Source organism: Salmo salar, chromosome ssa10, assembly GCF_905237065.1.
Source record: "Salmo salar chromosome ssa10, Ssal_v3.1, whole genome shotgun sequence".
Classification (NCBI taxonomy): domain Eukaryota; kingdom Metazoa; phylum Chordata; class Actinopteri; order Salmoniformes; family Salmonidae; genus Salmo; species Salmo salar.
Genome location: NC_059451.1, coordinates 85772182 through 85785582, shown reverse-complemented (window position 1 = coordinate 85785582; position 13401 = coordinate 85772182). Strand labels below are relative to the sequence as shown.

Genomic DNA, 13401 nt, shown 5'->3' with positions numbered 1-13401 from the left:
CATATATGCAGCATGTTAAGAGCCATATCAGCTCCTCGCCTGCCACTGGTCCACTTTACAGTTGAGTGATCCAACTATGCTTCTCCACCATCTGTTCTGTGTGTTTGCTGTCTCTAGCTATTATATTGTATATGTATGAGTGCACAAAAGCACGAGTCTCCTTTGAAGTCTTAGGCTCTCACATTGCTCATGCAGGCGTTTTGTCTGTGTATGTGTTGGCGGGCAGTGAGGCAGCATTATGTTGCCATGTGTCCCGCTGAATGGACAGCCAGAGCCTGGTGCTCTCACTTGGGTCATTGCAGCTATGCAAATGTGTTCAATTTGAGTCCTGAGTCGATAGCGTGAATGCCAAATATCATTTTCACTAAAACGTTACCTGCTAGACGGGCCCTAATTGCATTAGAACTTACAAAAGGAGAGGGGGAAAGAGAGACGAGGAGAGGAAAGAAGAAGAGAGAGGTACAAGAGAGAAAAGCTACTTATCCATACCACTTATTACATTTACATACAGTTGCAAATGCACATTGGCTATTGAGTGTGAGCCACACACACGCTCATACACACATATAAACATTTTGACAGTCTGGAACTGTATGTCTTTCCATACTGTGACAGAACTAGAGTCACAAAGCATGACACTTTTTCTTGTTCCTCTAGATTCTGTAATGTTTTGAAGATGGAAATGAACATTTCAAATAGACTCTGGCTGAATCAACAATAGGTTAAAAAAAAGTGAATAAATAGGTTTTCTTTGTGAGAGCATTGTCATCTTTCATCTTTCTCTCCTTCGGTCTTTCTTTTCATATCTCTGTATCTCTCTCTTTCAATCTTCCTCTCTTTTTCTACTCCCCCAAGTCTGAAAAGATCGAGTCAATTAGATCGTTGCAGGAAGCATAACAATGCAATTACATCAAACCTAATGACTTACTGTTCAAGGTTATAACATTCTAATTTTGTTGTTAGATTGTAATTCCATTCAAATTAATGTCTGTTTCTAAAGACTGTACTGGTTGCTGTGTCAGTCTTAGATAGCCTCCTCTCTTCACCGCCTCTCCAGAACAACCCTATCTGACAGCTGCTGACAGGTGTTAGAATTACAGTATCAATGTACATGTAACTGCCAAAATAAAGGAAACACCAACATTGCGTCTTAATAGAGCATTTGGCCACCACAAACCATCAGAACAGCTTCTATTCACTTTGGCATAAATTCTACCAACCACAACTGTGTGGAAACACCTGCTTTAAATATACTTTGTATCCCTCATTTACTCAAGTATTTCCTTTATTTTGGCAGTTACCTGTATGTCCTTTCTTCCACCAATCAGTGGTCATCATGGTGAAGATGAGAGGAGGATAGGAGGCCATATGCCTACAGTGTGTGTGCGTGTGTGTGTGTGCGTGTGCGTATGTGTGTTAGAGCTTACAATACTGTACAGCCATTACATTATGAGTGTTGTGACACACTCTTCAATGTGAGCAAGAAATACAAGAGCTGCACAATGAACTGTACAGTGACTTAATTGTATTGTGTGTATGAATGGACTCATGCTCAGTGTGCATTACTGTACATCCTTCCTATTCAATGTGATGTGTTTTGAATGCCACCCCTCTCTCTTTGTGTTTGTTTGTGTAGGAGATCCTTGGCCTTGGTCAGATCCAGCCCTACAGATCGAAGAGAGCCCTGTTCGCCCCCCGCATGCATGTCAATGAGAACATGGAGCCACCCTTCCCCAAAGTCATTGGCACGGTAAGCCTCACCTGTCCGTCCCACCTCGGACTCCACTAATACACTGATTGCGGACTGCTTGACCTTCTGATTTAATGTTATTCACAGTCAAGCAAAGTGCATATCCATTTTCCAGTGAAAACATGCCTCTCCTCATATGTGAACTGTGAATAACATGAATAATCAGTATTTAAACATTAAACAGTACACAATTACCCCTAACGAATATAGCAACGGTGCTTTAATTTGAGATTTTTGTCAAATTTTTCTTTCTCAAAACTTTTTGGATGACACTCAAACCAAATGGATGGCTTGATGAGTAGAAGGAAACATTTGTATGCATACTTGAGGAATTCCTTTGATTAATAAAAAAAAAAGATCCTTGATGTTCTTTCCTGGGTATGTTTGAAACTGATTTCTGGAACACCAATACATTTGGGGAAAGTTACCAGAACTTTGGAACCATAATGGGAAACAGCTATTGGACATTATACCTTCCATAATTTACTCCTCACAGCCTCATTTGCAAAAGTAACACTAAGACATGAACAACGCGTCTGTGTGTGTGTGTATTTGCAGGTGTGTGCATGTGTATGTAACTTAGGTAGGTGCATGTGCGTGTGTGTGTGCGAGCGAGCAAGAGAGGGAGACTAAAGGATCAACCATATCTCAGAACACCCAGAGAGTCTGAAATGAAATATTAAAAGAGAGACATCACCTTTTTAAAATGAATTTTTTACATGTTACCTTAATTTAACTAAGGCAAGTCAGTTAAGAACAGATTCTTATTTACAATGACAGCCTACCCCGGACAACGCTGGGCCAATTGTGCACCGCCCTATGGGACTCTCAATCACAGCCAGATGTGATACAGCCTGGATTTGAACCGGGGACTGTAGTGACACTTCTTGCACTGAGATGCAGCGCCACTCGGGAGCCAAGCTGAGCCTTGCACATAATGGATAATTGCACAAAGTTCTTCTAAAGCCATGGCATCTTTATTCCCCCTCTGTCCTGTTGTATCTGGGGCCCTGGAGGATCCGTGGCTGAGCCGTACTGTAGCTCTCCCCTCTGTCCTGTTGTATCTGGGGCCCTGGAGGGTCCGTGGCTGAGCCGTACTGTAGCTCTCCCCCTCTGTCCTGTTGTATCTGGGGCCCTGGAGGGTCCGTGGCAGAGCCGTACTGTAGCTCTCCCCTCTGTCCTGTTGTATCTGGGGCCCTGGAGGGTCCGTGGCAGAGCCGTACTGTAGCTCTCCCCCTCTGTCCTGTTGTATCTGGGGCCCTGGAGGGTCCGTGGCAGAGCCGTACTGTAGCTCTCCCCCTCTGTCCTGTTGTATCTGGGGCCCTGGAGGGTCCGTGGCTGAGCCGTACTGTAGCTCTCCCCCTCTGTCCTGTTGTATCTGGGGCCCTGGAGGGTCCGTGGCAGAGCCGTACTGTAGCTCTCCCCCTCTGTCCTGTTGTATCTGGGGCCCTGGAGGGTCCGTGGCTGAGCCATACTGTAGCTCTCCTCCTTTGCCTCTCAGTTTCTCAGTAGTGAAAAAATTATGTTTTTATTGTCACATACACCAGATAGGTGCAGTGAAATGTGTTATTTTACAGGGTCAGCCATAGTAGTACGACACCCCTGGAGCAAAGTAGGGTTAAGTGCCCTTCTTAAGGTCACATTGACAGATTTGTCAGCTCAGGTATAAGAACCAGCGACCTTTCGGTTGGGAGTCAGGCCCCCAATGAGAGAGAGACAGAGAGAGTGAGGTAGAGCTACAGTCAGCAGATTAGTTTGGTTTACAGGAGTTCAGTAGGTGCTATAGAACATTTTTGAAATTAGTTGAAGAATAAAAAAACGTACAGCTTGTAAGTTGTGTTCTTTAGTCACTACTGATTACATACTGTACATACATCATACCTCATCTCCTTCCATTTCTGTCCATACAAGATTCATTTCACTGTTACGAGAATCATGTAATGGCATGCATCAGTGATGTGCCTCCACTGATGGCATAACGAGGGTTGACTAGCTCCGTGATGTTTTGAAGTCGTCATCTCTTTATAGAGAGATTATGTTAGAATCCTCTGGTACAGAGTATGGAGAAGCTCTGTAAGACTGCGATGGGAATGACTCCCTGCCAACCCCCAATCTCTCTGTCTCTGTCTTTCTCTCAATCTCTCCCTCGTTCTGTCTCTCTCTCTGTCTCTGTCTCTCTCTCTCTCTCTCTATCCCCGTCTCTCTCTCTCTGTCTCTCTCTCTGTCTCTAAATCTCTCTGTCTCTCTCTGTCTTTCTCTCCCTATCTGTCTCTCTCTCGCTCTCTATCTGCGCTCCCCTCTTCTCCCCCAGTGAGTCCTGCATGAGGAGGCAGGCTAATGTGGGCTATTTGATATGACGGAAGCTATACATCGGAGAGCAGGCAAAATGGATTTACCACATGGATAAAGCTTCTCCTCCTTATGCTCCTCACTACCAGCATGACAGCCATTCATTTCTCATAAGTGTTACCCCTCTGAGGGTGAGCCTGGTAAAGGGGAAAAATTTGATCTGAAATGGCCTGTATTTTGGTGTTTCTACTCCAGTGCATTTTGACCAGACGCGGCTTCGGCAGGAGAAGTTCCGCCCCCATTCATTTTTAATGAGAGCATGCAGAGGAATTGTGGGAATGTGAGTGTCGAGAAACTGCTAGCGGAGCGGTAGAGAAAGTTGAGCTCTGCTCTACTTTATGCAAATTAGGACCGTGTCTGATTTTCCAATTCTGTATTAGCAGGTCAATGGCATGGAGGAGGATTGCAGAGATTGTTGGTGTTGATGGTGGGTGTAGAGAGATTTGACCAACACTGTTTGCTTGACCCTCAATCAACCTAAACCTAAAAACTGTGATCAAATCATTTGTGAATGTGCTGACTAAATTAAATTGTGATATTTGCCCACTGAAGGATGGAAACCACCAGTAACACACATTCTAAGATTGTAAATGCATGAATTTGCCGTGTAATATGCTACCAATTGGATAATGGTATCTAAACATAATGATTCTCATATAGTATAGCTTAAGTCACTTTCATTATACCTGTGTCATGATGATTATAGCTCACTACCTATACTATAAGATATATATATATATATATATATATATATATATATATATATATATATATATATATATTATAGGTCTACTTGTAAAATGCACATTAATGGGTACTTTGGATAAAGGAAATTGTGGCTTTGACTTGCAAACCTTTTTTTTGCAAATCTCTCTTCACCCACCATGCCATTGACCTTCTGATCGTGTCTCTGTATTGTAAAAGCATTCTCAGCAAATAAACGAGGTAGAATTACAACGCTCCCCACACCCCATTATTACTTTTGTACATTTTTTTATTAGCCTACAAATTGTCTGCTCCTTATTTTCATGTACGGTAATGTGCCTAGAATACAAGGGTTGGATTTACATTAAACAATTTCATATGTCAGAAATATCATGTAGAAAATCTGGTTTATGGTTAGCTTCATATACATCATCTACTGGTATCATATTAAATTGAGAACATATAGCTAGCTCAACAATATGCAAACAATGTGTGAGTTTAGCTATTCTCTGCATCAGATGTACAATGACAAGGGGTGCATTACACATGCTCATACCATACGGCCATTAATGCCATCATACTGTAGGCCTATGGCTGCATTGGTGATGCATGCCATTATGATTGGCTGCAAAATGGGTTCACATGGCTGATATCCTGAGACAGTGACAATCAAATAAAACAGATTGGAGAGCTCACAAATGGACAAAAAGGTCATGTTCATTTGAGAAAGCAAGACAGAAACACAAATTAGAGACAAATCCTCTTCACCCATTTTATTGCAGAATTGTGACATGTGATTAATGAACATTGACATTAGTCAATCTTGAATAATAGTTTTAAGTTAACGATTAGAAGAAGTTTAAACACTCCACTTCAATGAATCAACATATCATTTCAAAATAAAATGTACAAATAAGCTAACTCATTTGTAAATGTTGGACAATTATTACTAAAGCATCATTTCAGGTGAACTAAAAATGGTCTGGAGCTGGACCAGAAAAACAGGCTTCTGGCAAAGAGTTGTTGCAAAGCCACATATTTTCACATGCAATTTAGTTTTGTGGCAAACTGTTGTGGCAAATTTGCAGCGACTTGTGAACTTCTGGCAAACAATTCTGGGAAACTTGTGGCGAGCATTCTACTGTTTTTGGTAAATTTTCTGCAAACTCATTATGAATATGCCAATTAGATCAGGTTTTTGGTTACTTTGAAAATTAACAACATTGAAATGTCTTATCTACAGAAAACAAATAACATAACTTCAAATGAACTTGCTTCACAAAGAGAAAACTAAACGAAACATGTATTCAATGTCTTAACAAATACAAAATAAATCCAATACTTACTCTTATCTATCTCACAATTAAACATTATGCTAAGTGGTGCAATACTATACTTGAAATCCTCAGAATTCTAATGAAAAAAAAAGAGCAAATACTGAGTATTTCCCAAATAAGTTGTTTATTTAGTCTTTTTATGTACAGAAGCTCCAACATTTACATGAGAGAAATGTGAACACCTTAGAATGTTTAAAGGGGCAACTACAGAATTTACATGAGCCAAGTAACAACTGAGCAATGACATTTTAACCAATGGAAGTTTAAAAGAGAATGACAACATTTAAATAATATATATATATATATATATATATATATTTTAAATCCAGTTCAGAACTCTTGCCTTTTTGAGTGCACTTTGGAGATGGCGGCCCCTGTGGAAGTCCTTTGTCCAAATTGTTGAATGCATGCACTGAAACAATCAGAAAACAAAAAACAAAAACAACATTAAGATACTGAAAACAATTACTGAAAACACTTTGACATCTTTAAAGGTAGTTGAGGTAGATATGTACATATAGGTAGGGATAAAGTGATTAGGCGACAGGGTAGACAATAAACAGTAACATCAGCGCATGTGATGAGTCAAAAGAGTTAGTGTAAAAAGGGTCATTGCAGATAGTTAACAAATAGCTACCCAGACTATTTATCTAACTATTTAGCAGTCTTATGGCTTGGGGGTAGAAGCTGTTCAGGGTCCTGTTGGTTCTTGACTTGTTTCATCGCTACCGCTTGTCGTGCAGTAGCAGAGAGAACGCTCTATGACTTAGGTGGCTGGAGACTTAGAACATGTTTAGAGCCTCAACACAATTGATTCAAACTAATAATCAAATTATTATCCTAGACTGCGGACGTCATCAAGAGCCAATTGTCTTCTTGCTGCCTTGAGTGGAAGAAAAGCAACATAAAAAAAAGGAAACTCTTTTCCACCTTCTCCACCCTACTTAATCTTCCACCCTTTCCCTCCTTCTCTGTGGACGACTTTGTTAGCCAGGTTGATGACATCCGCTACTCATTCACTCATCCTATTGAGTCCACTGGTCTCACTCACACAGGACTACTCTACGCCTTGACCTCTTTCGCCCCTCTCTCTCCAGATGATATCCTGCGACTAGTGAGGTCTGGCCGCCCAACAACCTGCCCAGCTCGACCCCCCTCCCCTCCTCCCTTCTCCAGACCTTCTCTAGAGACCTTCTGCCATTCCTCACTTCCCTCATCATCATCTCATCACTGATCACTGAATGTGTCCCCTCAGACTTCAAAATGGCCCAAGTCGCTCCCCTCCTCAAGAAACCAACACTCGACTCATCTGATGTCAAAAACTATAGACCTGTATCCCTTCTTTCTTTTCTTTCCTAAACACTTGAGCGTGCTGGCTCTGATCAACTTTCTCGTTATCTCTCTCAGTACGATCTTCTTGACCCTAACCAGTCAGGCTTCAAGACGGGTCACTCAACCGAGACTGCTCTTCTCTGTGTCACTGAAGCTCTCCGCACTGCCAAAGCTGATTCTCTCTGCTCTGTTATCATCCTCCTAGATCTATCACTGCCTTAGATACCGTGAACCATCGGATCCTCTTCTCCACCCACTCAGGATTTCATCCTACCTGGCAGGCCACTCCTACAGTACCAGGTGACGTGGAGAGGATCTGTGTCTGCAACACGTACTCTCACTACTGGTGTTCCCCCAGGCTTGGTTCTAGGCCCTGTCCTCTTCTCTCTATACACCAAGTCACTCGGCTCCGTCATATCCTCACAGGGTCTCTCCAATCATTGCTATGCGGATGACACTACTTTTCTCCTTCCCCCGTTCTGACACTCGCATCTCTGCGTGCCTGGCAGATATCTCAACTTGGATGTCGCCCCACCATCTCAAGCTCAACCTCGAACGGAAATGCTCTTCCTCCGGGGTTGACCTCTCCATCACCGTTGACAACTTCACAGTGTCGCCTTCCCAGAGAGCAAAGAACCTTTGCGTGACCCTGTACAACACACTGTCGTTCTCTGCAAACATCAAAGCAGTTGACTCGCTCCTGCTGCTCTAAAACATCAGTAGAGTATGACCCTACCTCACACAGGAAGTGGCGCAGGTCCTAATCCAGGCCCTTGTCCTCTCCCGTCTGGACTACTGCAACTCACTGTTGGCTGGGCTCCCCGCTTGTGCCATCATACCCTGTTCCTCTGCACAATCCACTGGCTTCCAGTCGAAGCTCGCATCCACCACAAGACCATAGTGCTTACCTACGGAACAGCAAGAGGAATTGCCCCTCCCTACCTTCAGGCTATGCTCTCAAACTACATGCCATCCTTACAGGAGGGCAGCTTCCGCTCAACCTAGTCCAAGCTCTTCTCTGTCCTGGCATCTTCCGAAAACATCTGAAAACCTAACTCTTCAAACAGTATCTTAAATAATCCTCCTCCTCACCTCGACCCCCCTATGCCTGTGACATGTGGTTGTCCCACCTAGCAATCTTAAGAACAATGCACTAACTGTAAGTCGCTCTGGATAAGCGCATCTGCTAAATGACTAAAATGTAAAATGTAAAATTGAGTTATGCCTAATATGGCAATTCATAATATTTTTCCAAAATGAATTATTGTTAAATCCTTACACTCGTGGAAGTTGGCCAACTTGAAACGTTTCTAACATAAAAAATAACTAAAGCCAGTAGAGTCGATGTCTACAACCCGCAGACATCTAATTAGCATAATACATAATTCCCATAAAAATCTGTCAGTTTCAGCTAGAGATATCGTTTTTTTTCCATTAGATACATCTCAATCCACCGTATCCGCTGATGTCGCACTTCTGCATCTGCGGTGAAAGGTTACAGAGCTAAAGCGGTGTTTGTCAGACCATGAGACATCACAAAAATTTGTCAGGACCAAAACAATGTTTAATCAAATAATTATTTTATATATTTTTTGGGATACTTTAAGGGGTCTTAAAATTCTAAATCAAATAGCAAAATGATCCTTGGTATGACCTTCTTTGTGTCCTCACCCCCCAAAGGTGAGGACACAAAAAAGTTCATACCAAGGATCATTTTGCTAATTGATTTAGAATTTTAAGACCCCTTAAAGTATCCCAAAAAATATTTAAAACAATGATTCACCTGACACAACAGTTCACCTGACACAAGACTGAATCCAAACGTTACACTGTTGATTTTATGTGCATTTTACATTTACTGTAATTTTCAAAGCATTTGTCAATAACGAAATCTGAACATACTCTCGATACATTCAGTAACATAATAATAATATTAATAGAAATGTTGGAGTAGGTGCAAAATAAGAAAAAACGATTACAAGGGTTTGAAGGTCATTAGACTACACATAGTGGTCTGCCTTAATAATACATTGTTTTTTACTTTTTCTAAATGTATTTACTTACTTGAATAGGTTCGCTCCCACGCCCACGAAGCAGACAATCTTTTGGAGAGAATCGATGTCAAGTGGAGGAGCCGCTTCTGGTCAAAACCCAGCGAAATAGAGATCCAGGATAAGAGGAGCACCTCATTGGTTTTGAAGACCTCTCTCTCTGCATTTCTTTCTATCTTTCTTTCCAGGAGAGGAATTAAGCTACCATTTATTATAACTATTCCAGAGCAGCAAGTGGGCGTCCAGGCAGTTTGCTCAGTGCGCAGGCTTGCTGCCTGGGGCCTTGTTCATTTAGTCTAATTGATTGTGTTAATTGTGTTAGGATGACTGTGAGGGTAGGAATCCCACTCTTCCTTCCCTTCTGTTTTTCCACACGTTAATCCTCACTATGGTGAAATGTGCCGATTCTGGACTAAACTGTCTCGAACAGTCTCCTTTACAGAGATCCCCAGATGAATCAAAGTGACGTGAAATCCATTTTGATGAGACGAGCTTGAGGGAGGGGAAAAGCAATAAAGAACACGTTTGCCTGGCTTGCACACTCCCAGTAGGCTACAGTAATATCTATGAGTACTGATGGGTTCGGATTTATAAACTTTAAATATTGTTAATCGTTAGTTATACTAGAGACATGAGGGGTGCTGTAGTATAGGTTCTACACCAGAAGTTAATGGTTATCTGTAGGAGGAATGTATATGGTAGATGCAATTAAGCTTGGAATGTACTGAGTGCAGGGAAGACGATCACATGTTGGCAGGCACTGGATGGATGGAGAGCTGTGGATCAGTGAGGAAGGGGGGTAGTCAGGTCACATTAAGGGAGAAGGAACAGTTTATTGCCCGTATCACTTAAATTCATGCCTAGCAATAAAGAAGATGTAATGTTTAGAGAGGAGGAGACTTTACCCAAATTGGGGTATATATATATATATATATAACCACTGGTGGAAATACGTTTTTGTCTTATGGAGCTGTATCGACCCAATGGGTGAATAAACTTGGTTGGAGCTTTCAATTTCTTATTCTGATATTTAGAATCTAACAGTACTCACCTTGCAGCATAGCAAAGGTGTTCTCGTTCTGGCCACTGTTACTACTATCAGCTTTCATTATACCTATTTGGAGCTATTTTGTGATGCCAACTTGACCTTTTGGATTTTGTTTCCTAGATACCTGTAACGATGTGCGCTGAGAGTCAGGAAGCAAGTTCCGGGAGTGAGTGTTTTAATAAAATAAACGTCACATAATACAAAACAAGAAACACTAACAGCACACAGACATGAAACAAAAACAATGACGCCTGGGGAAGGAACCGAAGGGAGTGACATATATAGGGAAGGTAATCAGGGTAATGATGGAGTCCAGGTGAGTCTGATGACGCGCAGGTGTGCGTAACGATGGTAACAGGTGTGCGCCATAACGAGCAGCCTGGTGACCTAGAGGCCGTAGAGGGAGCACGCGTGACAATACCTCTATTAATGGTCACATTGAAACATTAAGTTCACAGTAATGCATTTAGAGAAACGTTTAATTCAGAACTGTATAATAGTTTGTGACATTGACTAAACATAACGACATAGTGAAAGATGTACTAGGTGGAAGAAAAGGAAGAAAGTTTGTCGAAAGGGTGGAGACGAGGAATGAGAAATGTAAAAATGTACGGCTCAAGCTTTATTTCATATGCATGGAAGTCTTCTCTTCTGAGTGCTCTGGTGATTACCGTGCAGGGATAGCAGTGGGGTGTTCAGTACCAGAGGCTATATATACTGTTGGAGGTCAGTGTAGCAGACAGCTTAATTCAGAGTCGATCAGCATGTCTGCTCATGAAAATAATATAACTTCACCGAAGTTACTGAAGCTTACAGTACCTTCAACTTTCTTTGAGCAAAAACTAGTGGCAGATTATTTCATCACATTTTCACCTTAGCCTGAATGTTCCTCACCTCCACCTTCACCTTGGCTGATTTCCTTTAATGAGGACCTAACATCTAATCAGGAGGCACTAATTGTGCCATTGTTTCCCCTACTGATGTGAGTGGATGGACGTTGTGCAATGAGGATGAGCCAGGCTCATCACCACCTCAAAGGCCAGTGGGGGTTGCAGGGGTGCCAGGGACAGGGGGCCCCTCCAGCTACTTCTTGCTAATTACCAGCAGAGTAGGCGGACAATCAGTTCGATCTGAGTCTCTGATTGCCATTAACAGCTGCTGCTTTGACTTTTTAAGAACATCTGAAGCACCACCGGGGAACAGTGCTCTCCTCTCCACCTGCCTGCCATAATGCAAACAGAGAGACACTCCTTTTGTGTGGCTTCTGTTCTGAATATGTCCCAGAGCTGTGAAGAGCTCCATGGGGACATCTTGGTGCAGTCTGTTTGCTTGCTGGAGAGACTGCAGCTCCCCTCTTCCCTGACACCAAAATACACAGGGAGTGGTGAGTGCTCACTCCCTCTCTTCTGTTTCTTCGTTTGCCCCCGAGTTGATCTCACAGGCAAGTGTACAGATGTTGGATCTTACCTTGATTGGTGAGAAATGTTCCTGCTCCATCAGAAAATTCAAATGAGCCTTGTGATTCCTTGAAAATGAGCAGTTCTCTTTCTCTCCATGTGGGGGCAGTCGAGTCATTGGGATCAGGCCTGCTATCAAAATAATATTCTCTCTCTCTCCCTCAAACGCTAGGCCTAGGTCCTATTACTGCAACATTCAAATGCACAAAATGTATCTGAAATGCAGCCATACATATCAACAACTGTCGTTTTATATGGCTTAATAACACAAGATAGATATTGGTCTCCACTAGGCGACATGTGTCAAGTGTATCCTAAGGTTAGGAATGAATGGTCAAAAATGTGTTCAATCGTAGACTGGGGTGATCTAGTGGTTAGGGCCGCTATTTTCAATGCACACATATAGGCCTACCGTGTTGGCAGGGGTTTGATTCCAGCCCACGGCCTTCTAATCAAATGAAATCGTATTTGTCACGTGCGCTGAATACAACAGGTGTAGACCTTAAAGTGAAATGCTTACTTACAAGCCCTTAACCAACAATCCAGTTTTAAGAAAAAAGTGTGAAGAAAGTATGTTCTAAAACAAACTGAAGTAAAAACAATAAAAAATAACTGTAGCAAGGCTATATACAGGGGGTACCGGTACAGTCAATTTCGAGTCTGAATACTTATGTAAATAAGGTATTCCTGTTTTACATTTTTAATACATTTGCAAAAAAATCGAAAAACCTGTTTTTGCTCTGCCATTATGGGGTATTGTGTGTTGAGGGTGAAGAAATAATTTTTTCATCCATTTTAGAATTAAGCTGTAACGTAAGAAAATGTCGAAAAAGTGAAGGGGTCTGAATACTTTCCGAATGCACTGTACCACACTTCCTTTACAAAAAACCCCACCTGAGATAGCTGTTTTCACATGTTGAGCTTAAATGTCACATGTGAAACCATATTTTCATGTGTATTACATTTAGAGTTCACATGTTAACACCACCTTTTCAGATATGAGAAGAAAAACATGTTTTCACTGCAGCTGACCAACTGGCAGGTGTCTTCACTGACATTTTCAACATGTCCCTGATTGAGTCTGTAATACCAACATGTTTCAAGCAGACCACCATAGTCCCTGTGCCCAAGAACACGAAGGCAACCTGCCTAAATGACTACAGACTTGTAGCACTCACGTCCGTAGCCATGAAGTGCTTTGAAAGGCTGGTAATGGCTCATATCAACACCATTATCCCAGAAACCCTAGACCCACTCCAATTTGCATACCGCCCAAACAGATCCACAGATGATGCAATCTCTATTGCACTCCACACTGCCCTTTCCCACCTGGACAAAAGGAACACCTATGTGAGAATGCTATTCATTGACT

General features: G+C 42.1%; 1 protein-coding gene across 2 annotated transcripts in view; it reads left to right on the top strand.

Annotated features, from left to right (window-relative positions):
* Positions 1 to 13401, top strand: part of cdh13 (cadherin 13, H-cadherin (heart)) — a 513598-nt gene that overhangs the window by 186005 nt on the left and 314192 nt on the right. For both annotated transcript variants that reach the window (XM_045688176.1, XM_045688175.1), the window contains exon 4: positions 1637 to 1750. In XM_045688176.1, coding sequence (XP_045544132.1) covers positions 1637 to 1750 — 114 coding nt within the window. The remainder of the gene's footprint in view (positions 1 to 1636; positions 1751 to 13401) is intronic.